The 18,899-nt window shown below is 46.6% G+C and overlaps 1 protein-coding gene across 2 annotated transcripts in view; it reads right to left on the bottom strand.

Annotated features, from left to right (window-relative positions):
• Nucleotides 1-18,899, bottom strand: part of LOC111867727 — a 120,095-nt gene that overhangs the window by 93,846 nt on the left and 7,350 nt on the right. For both annotated transcript variants that reach the window (XM_023861860.2, XM_023869908.2), the window contains exon 2: nucleotides 17,855-18,044. In XM_023861860.2, the coding sequence (XP_023717628.1) occupies nucleotides 17,855-18,015 (161 nt within the window). In that variant the 5' untranslated portion in view covers nucleotides 18,016-18,044. The remainder of the gene's footprint in view (nucleotides 1-17,854; nucleotides 18,045-18,899) is intronic.

Raw genomic sequence — 18,899 nt, 5'->3', positions numbered from 1 at the left:
AGTCCTTCCATGCAGATGCCATGACAGGACGTCAAACTATACCATGGCCGCTTCCTTCCACATCCCTTCCGACTCATTAATCACTAAGGTAAAGGTCAAGTTGTACCTGTGCTTAACTAATCAAGCACTACACCATTAAGGCGTATGGGTGAATGAATGTATAGATCCACGTTTTCTTGGCCTCGGCACTAGTTGCAGGTGAATGGTCAACTTCACGGCCCGGTCGCTTTACCCCCGCCGAAAGAGCCCCCGGAACCCACTGGATAAGAGGTAGGGTGGACTCCAGAGCCGGTCTGGACGACGTGGAGAAGAGAAAATTCTTGAACCTGCTTCCAAGTGTACATTAACAATCTGCCACTATCTTCAGGAATGTATGCTACTGGAAGGCCGCCTTCGTACTGAAGATCAGATTCGCACATAAAATTAAAACCGCAGTCTCAAAGCCAAAAGGTTACTGATATTTCGACGACGAATACGACAGAACGAAGTAAAATGTTCCAGTCACACGTGAGGACATCGTGACTTCACACGCACAGTGATGTCTTGGGGAAAAAGTGTTGACAGCTTGGAACATTGCATCTTTCATCGGGGAAGAACACAAAGTGAACTTTGTTTGATGCGTACAAAAACACCAGTACTCGGTCTTGCATAACCCATTCATGCGCAATGTAAGAAGCCTCTGTGTACATGTCAGCTATTCCGGCGATACGCCAGCCCGTTAAGGTCTTGTGATTTCCCAGTCCGGCTTCTTCCGCAGATAAACGTGTGATTCCCACAACCTTCAGCGAGTCACGTGCCGGGTAAAGCAGCACTCCGTACCCCTCTGCCTCACACAGCACAACACATCATTAGGCCTGCTATTATAAAATAATACTCCCGAATTAAGCTGTTTATGACGTAATAAGATGGAACATACTTCGTAATCACCCATGCTGGACATTCAAAATTAAAAATTATCCACAAGGTCATACAAAAAGGTTACGTGTATAAGGCTTATAACATGAAGGCCGATCACAGTGACCGCAACGTCTAAAGCGTGAACTGTCTTCGTTCGCTCAAACACTGGGGTCGTGGGTTCGAATCCCACTCGGGGCATGGATTTCTGTGTGTGTTTATTCTGCTTGTGTTGTTCTGTGTGTAGGTAGCGGCTTTGTGACGAGCTCATCCCCGTCCAAGGAATGCTACCGACTGGTTAGACTAAGAAACTGGAAAAAAGAGGCAAAGGCCCAACAATGGGCTGTACAGCCATAATAGAACATAGCAAGAAAATCGGCTACGGCGATTTACATATCTCGTGAAACTGCATATATATACATATAGTACCTGTGCTTAACTAATTCAGCATTACGCCATAAAAGCGTATGGGGGAGTGGATGTATAGATCCACGTTTTCTTGACCTCGCCACTAGATATAGGTGAGCGGTTAGCTCCACACCCTGGCCGCTTTACCCTAGGGAAAAACCCGGTATCCACTGGCTAGAAGGCTCGGTGGGGCCCACAGCCGATCTGGATGCTGTGGAGATAATTCTTACCCCTACAGGAACTCAAACTCCGACCCCTCTGCTGTCCAGCCAGTAGCCAGTCGGTATACAGACTCCGCTATCCCGATAAAATATACAAATAACTAAAATTTAGGGCCACCCTTAAGATACGCCGCGGATCACAGGCTGGGAAAACAATGGGGGGATAAATTTATACTGCATTTACTCTGCTACAGATTGGTAAAGTCTCTTTGAATGGGAGCTCCAAAAAATGAAAAATATATTACTTGCATAGAACAATGCAGGAAAAAGCACATATACATCAATGTCCTGAGCGGGATTCGAACTCGCGATTACAGCATTTCAGCGGTACAAGACCGTGCTAGTCCTAGCCGGCGAGCCCACGGTCTTCTATAATTTATTCACTAGGATTAAGATTTCCGTCAGAAATTTCCCTTCCCAGGAGACAACCTCACACAAGTAGTGCGCAGATGTGACGTGGGAACGGCCTTCTGGCTCAGCCTCTGAACTGACTGACTAAATCCTTCATACTTAGTGAACATGAGGAGACTGGAAGTGCTCCAGCAGCACCTGGCACCACGCAGCGACCGCGGCATATCCTGCTCTGACGGACCACGAACACCAACTGAGAGATCTCCGCCACCTGTGGACCAACATCACGGAACCCGCCGTCGTCTTATTAAGTTACTCCCTATTGAAAAAGTATAGTCCCTCAGCTAATCGGAAACTTCTACGCCATTATGGAAAGCAAAGGTTCATTGCAGCTCCCAGATGAGTCCGATACCGGTCTCTGCTCTACTCCCTCCCGCCCCACACCATAACAACGGCTCCTTTCATTGCCTCAGTTCCAATTAAAATGATGTGATCATGAATGTCATAAAAATGAATGTCTTTAAAATCTGCGGGGTCAATAAAATTGTACTTTTTTCATTCAAATTAAAATATTTATGACGAGAGAAAAACTAGATCCATGTGGTGGCAGGCCTGTAACGACAGATAAAAAGGTTATCGACAGCTAGCACAGTCATACCGAGCGCAGAGACAAGAGTTAATGGCTTAGAAGAGGAATGTTTCAGCTATAAAGCAGATATTGTTACTGCTGTGGTTAAAAAGAAAACATACGGAGAGATCAAGTTTGGTGATCAGTGAAGAAACGCGGTACGCGGTACCCATATCGGCAGTCACTTCACTTTCTGTTTTCTTAAGAGTAATACGTGAAGTTAACAGCAGACCCAACAAAAGGGGAGGAAACAAATGTGAGGAGAAGGAAGGAACAAAGAAAAAAGGAAAGGAGGAATAAAGAAAAAGGAAACAAGAAACAAAAAAAGAAGAAACAAGGTAGGAAGGAAAGAAACAAAGGAAAGGAGCAAGGAAAAAGAATGGCCGAAGTGAGGCAGAAAGGAAAAAAGAAAGAAAGAAAGAAAGGCAGAAAGGAAAAAAGAATGTTCTTCCAATGCTGGAGCAGTAGTAAAATGCCAATATTCAGTATAAGTCGTATCATTATTTGAAATAGGTCAAGGATTACGTAAATTTTCCAAATGATCTGTCATTCTGTGTTCTTGATTGATCTTAAATTTTAATTGACCGTAGATTAAAGTCAACTGACCATTTTGAGCGCAGTGGTCATTATGTGTAACACCCGCTTTAACACACTAAACCTCTGCATTCTGCCCACAGAGTGTATCTGTGTGCTCCGTATGGTACTCACAGTAAACAGCGACTGTTCCCCTAAACCGATAGGGCTTTGTAGCGGGGGTGTAATGTCTTTCCTGTGAGGTACGAAATTATTTTTTCATCTTCTTCTGCCTATTTCATGATCAAATTAAGAGGACATCGAATTCGGGTAATGCTTGCTACAATTCAGTTCAGAACCTTTTGTCTTCTCGTCTGCTGTTTAAAAACGTAAACATTTAAAGATACAAAAAAAAAAAATACCTGTAGTTTTGTATGTGTAAAAAACTCGGTCTCTGACATTAAGGGAAGAACACAGACTGAGGGTGTTTGAGAACAATGTGCCGAGGTTAACAGTTGGACCGAAGATGGATGAAGCGACAGGAAGCTGAGTTTCGCAACTTCTACTCTTCGCCAAACATAAAAAGAATGATCAAATCAAGGAGAATGAGCTGGGCACGGCATGTGGCACGCACGGGGGAGGAGGGGAATGCATACGGGGTTTTCAAGTGAACGTTTCTGAGAAATACGAAAGAAGTTTGTTCTAAACTTAAAATAATGAAGAGAGACCTAGTCCACCTATATGAACGAAATCGAAATGTCCTCCAAATATTAGTTCAGCTCCCTCCCCCCATACTCCACAATTTGGGTTAACTTTATCCGCTTCATCTCTGTGTGGTGTGGAAACCCGTTGAGCTGAACCCTTCTTGAGAAGCCGCCAAATGTCTATACGATTCTCGTGACTTACAACAGGAAAGAACAAAATACGGGTAATTCAAACAAACGTTTATAGCTTTCGTTAAGAAAAGGGGCTTATAGGATTGCAAATGCGAGATCTGATCAGTTACAGCAAGTGAGCCTTTCCTGCTGTCTGAGGGAAAGCGTCGGCACACTGCACGGCCTTAGCATTACATGCGACTGTTTGGCTAAGATGCAAAACTCAACTCTGGCGAGACATCGAGAGTTATTTCAAAGGCAAGAAGGGATCATAAATACTCTCCTGATTAAGTCCACAAGGACCATTTTCTGCATATCAACGATTATGTTAGTCCTCTCAAAGAGTATAAGTGGACTGGATACATCAATCAGCGCTTCCGACTAACTGAAAGGGCAGAGAGACGGACGCCAGCAGACAGCGATGTTACCTCAATCGCCTGTGTTTCATCAGTCATGGGCAGGAAGTGAGGGGTGAACAGCCTCGGCGTCACAAACTGGTGTCATCACGCGTCTCACACACACAACTGGTCCTTAGCTTATCCGAACATTTGAAGCGTAAAATTCATATACTTGTACGTAAGATTTAAAAAAATGCAGTCCCCATATCACAGAAAACACTATGAATTTCCATTACAAACATCAGCCGGGTAAGAAGAGTTATATCTTCTAGGGCAGGGAGCCGGGATAGCGCAGTCGGTATAGCGACTGCCAACGGGACGGGCAATCGAAGAGTCGGAGTTCGAGTGCCGGTAGGGTCAAGAATTTTCTCTTCGCCACGTCATCCAGACCGGCTCTGGGGTCCACCAAGCACCCTATCCAATGTATACCAGGCGATCTTTCCTCGAGGGTAAAGTAGCCGGGGAGCGAAGGTGACCACTCACCTCCAACTAGCGCCGAGGTCAAGAAAACGTGGATCTATACATCCTCTCCTCCATACGTCTTCATGGCGTAGACCTTAATGAGTTAAGTAGAGGGACAAATTTACCTCTTTATATCTTCTAGAAAATAACGCCGTGTAATCCGTTGAAAGTCAAGCGATGTTTCGGAGGAACATGTCGCCTCCATCATCAGGGTCAAAGAATAAGCCAAGCAAGAAACAAGCGTGAAGCAGGTAGCAAACGACAGCTCTGCAACACAAGGCGTTACAGCCCATTAGACAGAACTGTTCATAACCACCGCTGTGAGGACCTCAGATCCTGTATAATCCGGATAATGTTGTTAAGGAAATAATCCATGTTAAGTGACATTTAAAATCCTCGCAATGGTGACTAAGATAATTACTGCCTTCCGAGAAATCGCGCCGAATAGTCTCGTAGGCTATTCGGCGCCCTTTCAGAGGAACCACTACATGTACTAATGTTCTCTCACCGTCGTCCTTATTCCTATTGGTTCGCTCTAAGGACCGACTTGGATAATTTATCTCGCGGCACCCGTACCACTCCTTACACCAAGACAGTAAGTTTCATTCAAAAGAAATATCTGGTCATGAGCCCCAGCTGGGGCTCGACACCAAGACAGACAGACTGACTGACCGTCAGTTGAAACGTGACTCAGACTCGGACTCCTTACACCCTCGGCTTACTTTTTACCTTGAAGACGGAGGCAGTGTGTTCCTCTGAAAAGTTGGTAAATATCTACCAAACTGCATGAAGTCTTATCTTCAATCCCTATTTATTCTGAGAATCATATGAAACCCACAAATTCAGATTTCTTACCATTAAAGCAGACGGTATATATAGTAACCACTGTTATCTAAGAGATTACAGATGCTTTTCTTTTCATTTCCAAATTATATAACGTCGAATGAGATGCAGGGATCACAAGCTGGAAGTTATTTTGGAATTCAAAACGCGTGACAGTAATCTATTTGAAAACTACGTTCCGAAATTCGCAAGGAGACAGTTCACCGTGCGATACACGGTTCACAAGAGCTGGCAGCGCAGTTAAAATTCAAACCCGAGAAATTGGGGCTCTTTCCTGGGGGGTAAGGGGGCCTGGGCATGAAGCTAGCCACCTCCATCAGATACTGAGGTCAAGACTGGGGCGGGGGGGGGACTAACCTTCACTTCCCCATATGTCTCATGGCTTGGTGCTTAACTAAAAGCAGAGGCATAAATGTACCTTTACTTAACAAGAAAAGTACTGTAAACCCTCGTTATAAGGGACTAACAGGCGGCGGGGTGCAGGGCGTCCGTTATCACAGATGTACACTATAACCGAGTGAAAGGGTATTCATGGTATTACACCATATGATGCATAGTCAATACAAGTAATAAGCACGGAAACACACAATATGATCACACAAACTCCGTGGTTTTAATCCACAAGCGAACTATACCGACCGAGAGACCGCCGCTTATCGGCGAAGTTAGTGTCAACTTTAGCGGATAGAGGGTATCACGTGGTCAGCGCAACGAATCCCCACGGCCGTTAATCTCGGTTTTCTGGACCGAATATGATCACAGAGGGTTTCATACTGGGGTTTATTTTATTTTAAATAGTTTTCTAACCACAAAGCCTTCTTACTGCCTCTACAGCTCTAAAAATTCACAACCGTGCACAGCCGGATTTTATCCGTTATATATGGATCCGTTGTAACGTGTGTTTACTCTAGCAAAAGTAGTCTCTCCAAGGACAATCTTCATCTCTTCTCCGCTCTCTTTTGTATTCATAGCACAATTCTTCGGAAATGTGAGTATTCTAACCATTTAATATCCACTTACATTATCTTTTCTTTGTATTAGTATCTTATCTTTTTTATTATTTTTTTTCATCAAGAGGAAACACGCGGTAGCGTAGTTAGTTGAGGAACTATGCTGCATGCCGGAAGGTCGCGGATTCGACTCCCGATAAGGACACTGGATTTTTAAATTGACCTAATCCTTCCAGGCGCATCATGGTCCCAGGGTCCACTAAGCCTCTAACAGAAAGAAATGAGTACCAGGAATCTTCCTGGGGGTAAAGGGCGGCCGGCGCGTAAGGATGACATCCTCACCGCCATCTGCGAGCCAACTGTCTAGAAAATGTGGAAGCCTCGACGTATCACACCCCTATGGGCCTCCACGGCCCGTTGCAGGGACAGCTCTACCTCTTTTTTAACTTTTTATTAATACCAACTACTTGCACATGCGTATTATATTCCGCATGGGACAGGCTCCTTTGTTGTGCGAGGTGGGACATGCAACAGTGCTTCCCCAGTTGAGGAGTCACAATACAATGCTCTCGCATTTACATACTGTACATGTCCTCTGGCGCCGTGGTGACGTGTTTTATCGTCATGTACGATAAAAACAACGTTCCGCTAGAAGGGGTGAAAAGGTTTCGTTTATCTCCTATGAACTAAAGCACGTCACAAGCGGTCCCCTTGCATTTAACAAGGCTTCTTCATGTCCCCTCAGCAGGGCCATCTGATTTCCTAGCTTCAGTAATTCCTCAAAATAACTAATTTGTAACAGGATTCTAGGGTTTAACATTATTAACACCAGAGCTCGTCACTGGAAGAGATCAGAAACAAATTCCATCCATACCACATCCTCGTAAACTATTTCAATGCGGCCGATCTTAATACAGAGGCGCCCAAAATAACGTGAGAACACAAAAGAAATGTATACAAAATTTAATAGAGGTTACCTATGGGCAATTTCAAAGTTGAACATAAATGTAATGCACGGTATAATATTCTTTTAAAAGATAGTGCTTGTTGATATAAATGCCTGAGCCACCTTATCAATTGGCAGGAAATGGAGGCGGAATGGTGTTTACACATTTTTGGGGCCCATCTGTATCATCCTCACATATCCTTTTCCCGTCTGCCGAGCGGACCGTTTTCAGGAGGTTTCCATGCTAAAATTCACCGCGTATTTTTTTGTCTGTAACAAAACTATACATGTCCACCTCATCTTCAATCATAACATCCTCGCCTGCATTGCCCTAACATTAGGTGAGCTGTTCACGAGAAAAATCGTTGTACATTGCACCCTCTAGTCCGCGGATTTCATCACAGTTGTCACAATAACCTGCCACTAGAGCCTATCTACTTCACATACGAGTATTCTAAGATCGGGTTTAATGTTACTGTACCAATCTACTCATAACTAACGAACTAACTAACTAAAACTAAACTAAGTCGATGGAGCTGAATCCTTCAGAAGTCGCAAGTAGCTCATTTACTCAAGAATTTCCCAGCATTTTATGGAACTCGAATATTCATCGCCGTGTTCATGACAACCCTCCACTGGTACTTATCTAGAGCCAGATCAACACGTCTATACCATCCCATTTTATCTGAATCCATTATAACATTATCCTCCCACCTACGTCTAGGTCTTTTCAGTGGTCTCTTTCCTTCAGACTTTCCAACAAAAATCCTATATGCATTCTTCTTCTCCCCCATTCGTGGTACATTTCCTGCCCATCGCATCCTCCTTGACTTCATCATTCTAATTATACTTGGCGAAGCGTACAAGTTATGAAGCTCCTCATTATGCAGTTTTCTCCAGTCTCTTACCATTTCATCCCTCTTCAGTCCAAATATTCTCCTCAACACCGTTCTCAAACACTCTCAGTCTATGTTCTTCATTTAATGTCAGAGACCAAGTTTCACACCCATACAAAACAATCTACTCCCTTGAAGATTTCCTTTCAGAATATTGCATGAATATATTGTTTTTCCAACCCATACGTCATGTACCGCTCTTGTAGCCTTTATTTCATCGCAGTAACAACAACAGCTAAAGAATTCGGGTGGAGTTTCTCGTCACACAATGTTCTCCACGCTCCCTTCACTTCTCACTCACATCCAAGCACTGTCCTCAGTCATTTTGCCCACAAAGGTCCCTAATCTCTGCGGCAGTTCTGAAGAGTCTTTATCTTCTGGTATATACCACCGTGTAATCTGCTGAAAGTCTACCTTTCTTGACTTTAAATTAATTATACGGCGTTATACATGTACCAGAGGACAGAACTCTTCAACCCTAATCTCTGCTCTTTTTGTAGAGAATGAAATTACGTTTCATACCCACATAACGACTGGCTACGGGCTGGGCGACGGAGGGTTCGGAGTTCGAGTTCCGGTGGGGGCAAGAATATGCTCTTCTCCACGCCGTCCAGAACGGTTCTGGGGCCCAGCCTCCTATCCAGTGGGTACAGCGGGCTCTTTTCCCGGGGTAAAGCGGCCGGGGCGTGAAGCTGACAACTCACCTTCAACTAGTGGCGAGGTCAAGAAAACTTTAATGTATGCATCCAGTACCCCAGAAGCCTCTATGGTGTAGTGCTTAGTTAAGTACAGGGACAACTTAACCTTTTCAGCCATATAAATCAGGCAACCTCCAAGTGCTACATACTGCAATATTTAGGTCGTTGTAAACAATTAAAAGCTACAAAGTTCTGAATGCAATGATCATACATACGCCCATGCATTAAGAGTTTCAAACCTTCCACATGAACTTGCACACATATAATTGAGGGGGTCAGATGCAAAGGGATACAAGTGACTTCTTCTTAGTTTAGAGACACAAGTTAAAATTTAAAATCGTATAGGAAATTCCTCGCAACCGGTATAAATCTGATTAATTGTAATCCTTTTAGCTAACACTTTGGAAAATGTCAGATATGTAAATATAACGTACATTAGTGCAAATTACTACATTTCTTGCGGTTTTTCAATATTCTTTATTGTGCTCGCATTCTTTTGCCACTAAGGTCTTGGAACTAGAAATGCAGATCCTTAATTTAATTTATTTCACTTTATTTCTACCTTCATAATGTGCCAATGTTCTCCAAACTGTTTTGGTTTGAACACCTCCCTCAAGCGAAGCTCGTCGTGACGACATAATCTCAAGCATCTGTCCAGAGAAGGCTGTGGATTCCATACTGGAAAGGTGTACCAAATCATTCTCTATTCCAGGACCCCTTCGGTCATCACTGCCTACTTTTTTTTTTCGTATCCACGAGAGAGAACAGAAAACTTCCTCCGGTCAGACAAGATGCTGATTTCCCTGAGGTCGTAATCTGTCACTGCACGCTCAGTTTTGTGCGCATGCGTCTCATTGCAGTCGAAAGAGTTGTATATTCTGGGATATAACGCCGTGCTCTCCTTTAAAAGTCAGCCGACGTTTCGGAGGAACATGTGATGATGGAGAACGATATGTTCCTCCGAAACGTCGGTTGACATTCAACGAATTGCAAGGCGTTATATCCAGGAGGCAGAACAATTCATAAACACCGCTGTGAGAGCTTCAAATCCTATGCGGGAAGGGAAAGGTACAGTTGTCCTTCTGCTTAATTAAGCACTTGACGTATAGAGGAATGGAGGTACAGCTCCTCAATTCTTGACCTTGGCACCAGAAGGCGGTGACTGGTTAACTTCACGCGCCGGCCGCTTTACTCTGGGGTAAGATATCCTCTGTACCCATCGGTGGGAGGCTGGGTGAGGCCCAGCGTCGGTCTGGACGCGATGCTGTGGGGTAACAAAAAATCTCTAGCCCCTGCCGGGTACCGAATTACGGTCGTCCAACTTCTAGCCCGTTGCTATATCGACTGAGCTACCCTAGCGCAAGTCCTCCGAGTGAATCTCACAGCGGTGGTTATGAAGAGTGATAGCTGTCTAGTCCGCTGAAAGTAATTCGACGTCACGGAGGAACATGTCGCCTCCATATTAAGGATCGAAGAAGAAGCCAGGCATGAAACCAGCCTGAAATAGGTAGCACACAGATCTCTTGCCTCTCTCGGAAATCGCACCCAGAGTCTTCGGACGTCCAGCCTGTAGCCAAATCGATACACTGATTGAGCTTTCCCGGTTTCTCACGTCAAATACTAATAATTATAACTCCGTGGAGCTGAGTCCTCCTTGATAAGCCGCCAGTCCCTCAAGTACTCAAGAATTTCGTAACATTTTATGGAACCCGAGGGTTCATTACCGTCTTCACAACAGCCCGTCACTGGTCCCTATCAGATCAACCCAGCCCATAGCATCCCAACCTGATTCATGATAATGTGATATGATAACTGATGGAGGCAGTCACTGCTTGGCAACAGCTCGATAAACACTCATCCACGGCAAAGGATACACACGCAGCAATAGAAGAACTGTCGGAAGCGGTGTTTTCTATGCGGTCCGTGCTAATGCCATGTCACGAGCGCACCAACCACTTTGTATTTATTTGAGAGTTAGTTGGCAATCAGATGTCATCCACTGAGGACATGAGTTTGGAAGGAGATGAGTATCCCTGTCAAAAGCCGTCACCAGGCAACGGCTTGGGAAGACAGAAGACTTTATATGTGCTGTAATACATTGATCTGTAGTGTGTGCGTTGATCCGTCAAACGATTATAAACATTTGTAGGTACGATTTATCAGCATTCAATAAGTCCAAACCCCGTGTCTAGTCACTAACACGTGACAATAATATGAATGTACAGATCGGTTGCTGCACTAAGAGGCACGATTCCTCGACACAGGCCACGCCCATTACCATCCCATGCAATCCTCTGGCCAACCCTGGGAGGGGCAGAGACAGACTGTCAGACTATTTCTGGTCCCGGGGTCTGCTATTACTGTTGCCTCCACTCGACTCACACACATTTCAAAACCGGATCTATGCATAAGTACCACAAAAAATATTGAAAGGCAAGTTGCCAGCTGCCGCCACCAGAGGGTGGGTGGTCTGGGTGACACTGCCATGTCCTTGATAATGAAAATGCAAGCGTGCTCCACATTTGACCGTAACAGACTTTTCGAAATGCGATTTTGCGCCCCCTGATCTTAATGCCCATCACAGTGGACGCGCGGTCTAAGATATAAACTGTCTTCGCCCGCTCAAACACTGGGATCGTGGGTTCAAATCCCACTCGAGCCATGGACGATTACGTTTATTCTGTTTGTGTTGTCCTGCGTAGGTTGCGGCCTTGCGACCGGCTGATCCCCCGCCCGAGAAGTCCTAGGGCCAAGGTTCAGCCCGGACCGTAGCGCCCACAGAGTAGCAGTAGAAAGTGATCTTGTTTTCCGTTCAGTCCAGACAAAAACAAACTTCCGGTAGAGTTCTTTAACGGAACGTTACGCTTAATGCTACTGTGAGGCGTCGTCCCGAGTTCGATATTCGGCCTGCGCTCGGATGACCAGTTTATGGAGCCCCCTCCATAAATACTTGAAACCCCAAAATAAGCCCTAACAGCTAGGTTCCACATCTTCACTAATTAACAATTTCCCATTATCCTACCTAATGGGTTGGCCTAGGGATAACGTTACAGACTTGTGTTCGGGGAGTGTTCAGTTCAGATCTTGGCTGTGAAACTTGGCTGTTCTGACTGAGGTCTTTCGTGGTATTCCTCAGTTCCTCCAGATAAATACCAGGATATTGTCTCGATCAGACCACATTCATCTCATTCCAAATCTTTTCCAATTCATCATACTGCCATCTGGTAGTGCCGACGGCTGGGGTTCGACTGCCGGCAGGGGCAAGATTTTTCTCTAGTCCTAAGGGTCCAGACCGCCTCCGGAGCCCACCCAGCCTCCTATCGTATGGGTAACGGAGCCTCTCTCCTTGAGGATAAAGCGGCCGGGGCTTAATGCTGACCGCTCACCTCCACCTAGTGCAGAGGTTAAGAATCGAGTTATACATCTATTTTCCCATACGCCTTCATGGCGTAGTGCTTAATTAATAAAGCTCAAAGGCAAGGTCGCGTTTTCCTGACAACGCCAATAAGTAACCACACAATAAATCATCCTTTCATTCGCTGTTACATAACCTACGCATTTGTGGGAAAATGGGGCACGCGGTAGCGTAGTTGGTTGAGGCACTATGCTACAAGCCAGAATGCTGCGAGTTCGTTTCCCAAAGAGGTCAGTGGATTTTTCAATTAATCTAATCCTTCCAGCCATGGTGTCGACTCAGCCTCTAACAGAAATGTGTACCAGGGATCTTCCTTGCGTTAGAGGGCGCCCGGTGCATAAGGAGGACAACCTCACCGCCATCTGAGCTGATTGCCTAGGCATTAGAAAATGTGGGAGCCTCGACATATCACAACCATTTGAACCTCCACGGCCTGTTACAGGGATAGATTTAGCTTGTTGTTTTCCTTTTATCGTTAAATAAGCTACTAAAAAATATGGACACTGCACAGAGCACAGAGGTTCCCAACGTCACGTCATAGACAAATCAAAACTCGGGGTACATATCAGGGCTGGAGCCGGGATGCCTCCACGTTGCGGTGTTCAAGCAAAACTCGGGGTACATATCAAGAATGGAGCTGAAATGCCTCCACATTGCGGTGTTCAAGCAAAACTTGGGGTACATATCAAGGCTGGAGCCAGGATGCCTCCACATTGCGGTGTTCAAGCAAAACTCGGGGTACATATCAAGGCTGGAGCTGAGATGCCTCCACATTGCGGTGTTCAAGCAAAACTCGGGGTACATATCAAGGCTGGAGCCGGGATGCCTCCACAGTGCGGTGTTCAAGCAAAACTCGGGGTACATATCAAGGCTGGAGCTGAGATGCCTCCACATTGCGGTGTTCAAGCAAAACTCGGGGTACATATCAAGGCTGGAGCTGAGATGCCTCCACATTGCGGTGTTCAAGCAAAACTCGGGGTACATATCAAGACTGGAGCTGAGATGCCTCCACATTGCGGTGTTCAAGCAAAACTCGGGGTACATATCAAGGCTGGAGCTGAGATGCCTCCACATTGCGGTGTTCAAGCAAAACTCGGGGTACATATCAAGGCTGGAGCTGAGATGCCTCCACATTGCGGTGTTCAAGCAAAACTCGGGGTACATATCAAGGCTGGAGCTGAGATGCCTCCACATTGCGGTGTTCAAGCAAAACTCGGGGTACATATCAAGGCTGGAGCTGAGATGCCTCCACATTGCGGTGTTCAAGCAAAACTCGGGGTACATATCAAGGCTGGAGCTGAGATGCCTCCACATTGCGGTGTTCAAGCAAAACTCGGGGTACATATCAAGGCTGGAGCTGAGATGCCTCCACATTGCGGTGTTCAAGCAAAACTCGGGGTACATATCAAGGCTGGAGCTGAGATGCCTCCACATTGCGGTGTTCAAGCAAAACTCGGGGTACATATCAAGGCTGGAGCTGAGATGCCTCCACATTGCGGTGTTCAAGCAAAACTCGGGGTACATATCAAGGCTGGAGCTGAGATGCCTCCACATTGCGGTGTTCAAGCAAAACTCGGGGTACATATCAAGGCTGGAGCTGAGATGCCTCCACATTGCGGTGTTCAAGCAAAACTCGGGGTACATATCAAGGCTGGAGCTGAGATGCCTCCACATTGCGGTGTTCAAGCAAAACTCGGGGTACATATCAAGGCTGGAGCTGAGATGCCTCCACATTGCGGTGTTCAAGCAAAACTCGGGGTACATATCAAGGCTGGAGCTGAGATGCCTCCACATTGCGGTGTTCAAGCAAAACTCGGGGTACATATCAAGGCTGGAGCTGAGATGCCTCCACATTGCGGTGTTCAAGCAAAACTCGGGGTACATATCAAGGCTGGAGCTGAGATGCCTCCACATTGCGGTGTTCAAGCAAAACTCGGGGTACATATCAAGGCTGGAGCTGAGATGCCTCCACATTGCGGTGTTCAAGCAAAACTCGGGGTACATATCAAGGCTGGAGCTGAGATGCCTCCACATTGCGGTGTTCAAGCAAAACTCGGGGTACATATCAAGGCTGGAGCTGAGATGCCTCCACATTGCGGTGTTCAAGCAAAACTCGGGGTACATATCAAGGCTGGAGCTGAGATGCCTCCACATTGCGGTGTTCAAGCAAAACTCGGGGTACATATCAAGGCTGGAGCTGAGATGCCTCCACATTGCGGTGTTCAAGCAAAACTCGGGGTACATATCAAGGCTGGAGCTGAGATGCCTCCACATTGCGGTGTTCAAGCAAAACTCGGGGTACATATCAAGGCTGGAGCTGAGATGCCTCCACATTGCGGTGTTCAAGCAAAACTCGGGGTACATATCAAGGCTGGAGCTGAGATGCCTCCACATTGCGGTGTTCAAGCAAAACTCGGGGTACATATCAAGGCTGGAGCTGAGATGCCTCCACATTGCGGTGTTCAAGCAAAACTCGGGGTACATATCAAGGCTGGAGCTGAGATGCCTCCACATTGCGGTGTTCAAGCAAAACTCGGGGTACATATCAAGGCTGGAGCTGAGATGCCTCCACATTGCGGTGTTCAAGCAAAACTCGGGGTACATATCAAGGCTGGAGCTGAGATGCCTCCACATTGCGGTGTTCAAGCAAAACTCGGGGTACATATCAAGGCTGGAGCTGAGATGCCTCCACATTGCGGTGTTCAAGCAAAACTCGGGGTACATATCAAGGCTGGAGCTGAGATGCCTCCACATTGCGGTGTTCAAGCAAAACTCGGGGTACATATCAAGGCTGGAGCTGAGATGCCTCCACATTGCGGTGTTCAAGCAAAACTCGGGGTACATATCAAGGCTGGAGCTGAGATGCCTCCACATTGCGGTGTTCAAGCAAAACTCGGGGTACATATCAAGGCTGGAGCTGAGATGCCTCCACATTGCGGTGTTCAAGCAAAACTCGGGGTACATATCAAGGCTGGAGCTGAGATGCCTCCACATTGCGGTGTTCAAGCAAAACTCGGGGTACATATCAAGGCTGGAGCTGAGATGCCTCCACATTGCGGTGTTCAAGCAAAACTCGGGGTACATATCAAGGCTGGAGCTGAGATGCCTCCACATTGCGGTGTTCAAGCAAAACTCGGGGTACATATCAAGGCTGGAGCTGAGATGCCTCCACATTGCGGTGTTCAAGCAAAACTCGGGGTACATATCAAGGCTGGAGCTGAGATGCCTCCACATTGCGGTGTTCAAGCAAAACTCGGGGTACATATCAAGGCTGGAGCTGAGATGCCTCCACATTGCGGTGTTCAAGCAAAACTCGGGGTACATATCAAGGCTGGACCTGGGATGCCTCCACATTGCGGTGTTCAAGCAAAACTCGGAGTAGATATCAAGGCTGGAGCTGAGATGCCTCCACATTGCGGTGTTCAAGCAAAACTCGGGGTACATATCAAGGCTGGAGCCCGGATGCCTCCACATTGCGGTGTTCAAGCAAAACTCGGGGTACATAGCAAGGATGGAGCTGAGATGCCTCCACATTGCGGTGTTCAAGCAAGGGGATAACTTTACCTCCTAGCCTACACCCACATTAAGCAGGCTGGTGCAGCCACAGCATTCTAGACTTGTACACAAAGGGCATCTAGTTCGACTCAGATGCGCTACTGGCTAACCTGACTGAAATTTCCCATTGTGTTGCACAGCCCCTCCAAACAAAGGCCACGATTATCCATGAGAGTCTTCCCGTTTAATTCAACGTTATATTTGGAACGGCACTGCCACACAACCGACGTCAAACTACCCTAAGTGAAGGCTGCAGCGGGTGAGGAGCGTGATTTCTGGGCACAGGTATAGTTGCTCCTGTACTCACTAAATCAGGCACCACATCATAAAGAAGTATGGAGAAGTGGAGGTATAACTGCACCATTCTTGACCTACGGACTAGATGGAGGTCAGTGGTCAGCTTCACGCCCCGCCCGCTTTACCTCCAGGGAAATCGCCCCTCGTACGCACTGAATAGGAAGCTGGGCGGACCTTAGAGCCGGTCTGGACGCTGTGAAGAAAGAAAAATCCGTTGCCCCTGCCGACAGTCCAATATCGCTGCGCGACAGGAAGACGAGAATGGGTGAAGTTGCTCTTGTGCTTCATTAAGACGTGTGGGGCAGTGCTAGATGCAAGTGAGTAATCAGCTTCACGCTCCGCTAGCTTTACTCCTAGGACAGGAGGCTGGATGGGCCCCAAGAGCTGGTGTAGACGCTGTGGAAGGGAGAATAGTCTGTCACCCGTGTCGGGAGCTGAACCCCGATTCACCGGGTATGTGTACTTCATCTACTACGGGAACGTGGGTGCGTCATCGATCATTTAATGACGTAGACCACTGCGTCATTATTAAGAAGTTACTAGATTTTATTCTCAGCACAGTTCCAATGGTTCCAATCCTTATACGCCGGTGGGAAACTCAAATATACTTACAAAAGTATTTACATTAGTAGGAGCTTAATAACTTGTGCCCTCCGCCAAGTTTAATTAGAACTAACAAGTTAAGTGGGATGAAATGGGCAGGGCATGTAGCACGGTTGGAGAAGAGAAATGCATACAGAATTTCGGTGCAAAAGCCAGATGGAAATAGCCTTCACGCCCCAGCCGCTTTACCCCGGAGAAAGAGCCCCCAGTATCCACTGGATAGGAGGCTGGGTGGGCCCCAGCGCCGGTCTGGATGACATGGAGAAAATTCTTGACTCTACCGGGACCCGAACTGCAACCGCTCCTTCGTCCAGCCAGTTACTTTATCCACTGCTTGCATATATACTAGTCACTTTTAAAACTGTAAACAGTATGCATCTACAAAGAACCGGACACTTGAATGGCTCTGCAGAGTGTCGATATGTAAAATTGTAAATATACACGTAGATGCCATGTACTGCTGCCTCTCCTCAGAGTGAGCACCCCCACATCCATAAAACCCCAACCGTCTGACACTAACAAAAAATGTGGTCTTGGGGCCCCAGCTGAAGCTTAAAAGCATAACTGACTGGCCGACTGACCGTTGGTTGTAACGTGACTTTGGCTTCATAAGTCTTAAAAGGGCTGATGTGGCTTGCGGAAGAAAATACGAGTCAATCCCCTCTTTTACAAACGAAGATACAAACAGATGAGGTGCGTGGAATGCTTGTATCTGAACCCCAAAGCCATCGAATCCATGTCTGTCTGCAGCTCTTGAGCTTCTCACATATCATTCCTCAAACACACACAATTTGGCAGAACAGTTTCACGGTGCGCCTTCTGCATACTGGAACTGTTCCATTGACAACAGCGCCACACTAAACCCACTACTCAGTTCAAAATATAACAGTTTTTAACTCACTTGCAGTAGTACAGTCTCCCGTCCTGTGCAACGTGAACCGTCCACCCAGACTTGAGATTCTGCTCGATTTCCTCCGGTTTGGTTGCGTTTGATTGAGACGCATCCTGGTCCGCTGGGAGCGCGGCGGGGATGACATCATGCCAGCTCGGCTGCAGCAACATGGGCAACCCAGCAACTCCTCATTCGGAGCCTAAACACACGTCAAAGATACCAATTTGTTTACAACTGCAACGTACTCATACGCGATGACAAACTCCTACCACCTCATTCACCTTGCTAAGAACTCCGTGGCCTGTAGCCCGCAATCGAACTATACCGACCGAGCGACCGCCGCTTACCGGCGAAGTTAGTGCGAATTTTTGCGGATAGAGGGTGTCACGTGGTCAGCGCAACGGATCCCCACAGCCGTTAATCTCGGTTTTCTAGACCGGAGCCGCTATTTCCTTGAAATAGCTCCTCAGTTATCCTCACGAGTCTGAGTGGACCCCGTTCCAGAATCACTACTTCTCAGAAAAACTGGCAGCGCCCGGGAATCGAACCCGGACCTCTGAATCTGTAGCCAGGAACTCTTACCACTAGACAACAGAGGCAGTCTGCACTTTGCTAAAACTCTGTTTAATGAACCTGAAGGTTCAACACAAGGGAGCCGTGCCATAGATGATGGGGTTGGATACCGGTGTCCTACCGCGGCGGCCCGGGTCCCATCCCAGGTCAGGTCATGTTGGATTTGTGGCAGACAAAAAGACACTGGGGCAGGTTCTCCCCGAATACTTGATCAATTCTTATTCCACCAACTGATCCATATTCATTAATCATCCTATCATCGAAGCTATGTTGTCTCGATACTGTCAGCGTCGTTAAATAGCCAACCTAAAATAAACAATATTATATTTCAGCATCCTGTTACACTCACACAATATATATGGACAAATACCGTCTTAAGTGCAACAATTTTATTGTAGTTTTTACTTCTTTTTCCTCCTCCACACTACATGTTTCGGCCCTAAATGGCCATCATCAGGTGTGTATCACTCACGTAACTGTT

The sequence above is a fragment of the Cryptotermes secundus genome, unplaced genomic scaffold (genome assembly GCF_002891405.2).
Source record: "Cryptotermes secundus unplaced genomic scaffold, Csec_1.0 scaffold14, whole genome shotgun sequence".
Taxonomy (NCBI): Eukaryota; Metazoa; Arthropoda; class Insecta; order Blattodea; family Kalotermitidae; genus Cryptotermes; species Cryptotermes secundus.
Note: the sequence above shows the minus strand (reverse complement) of the source record. Positions and strands in the feature narration are given on the sequence as shown.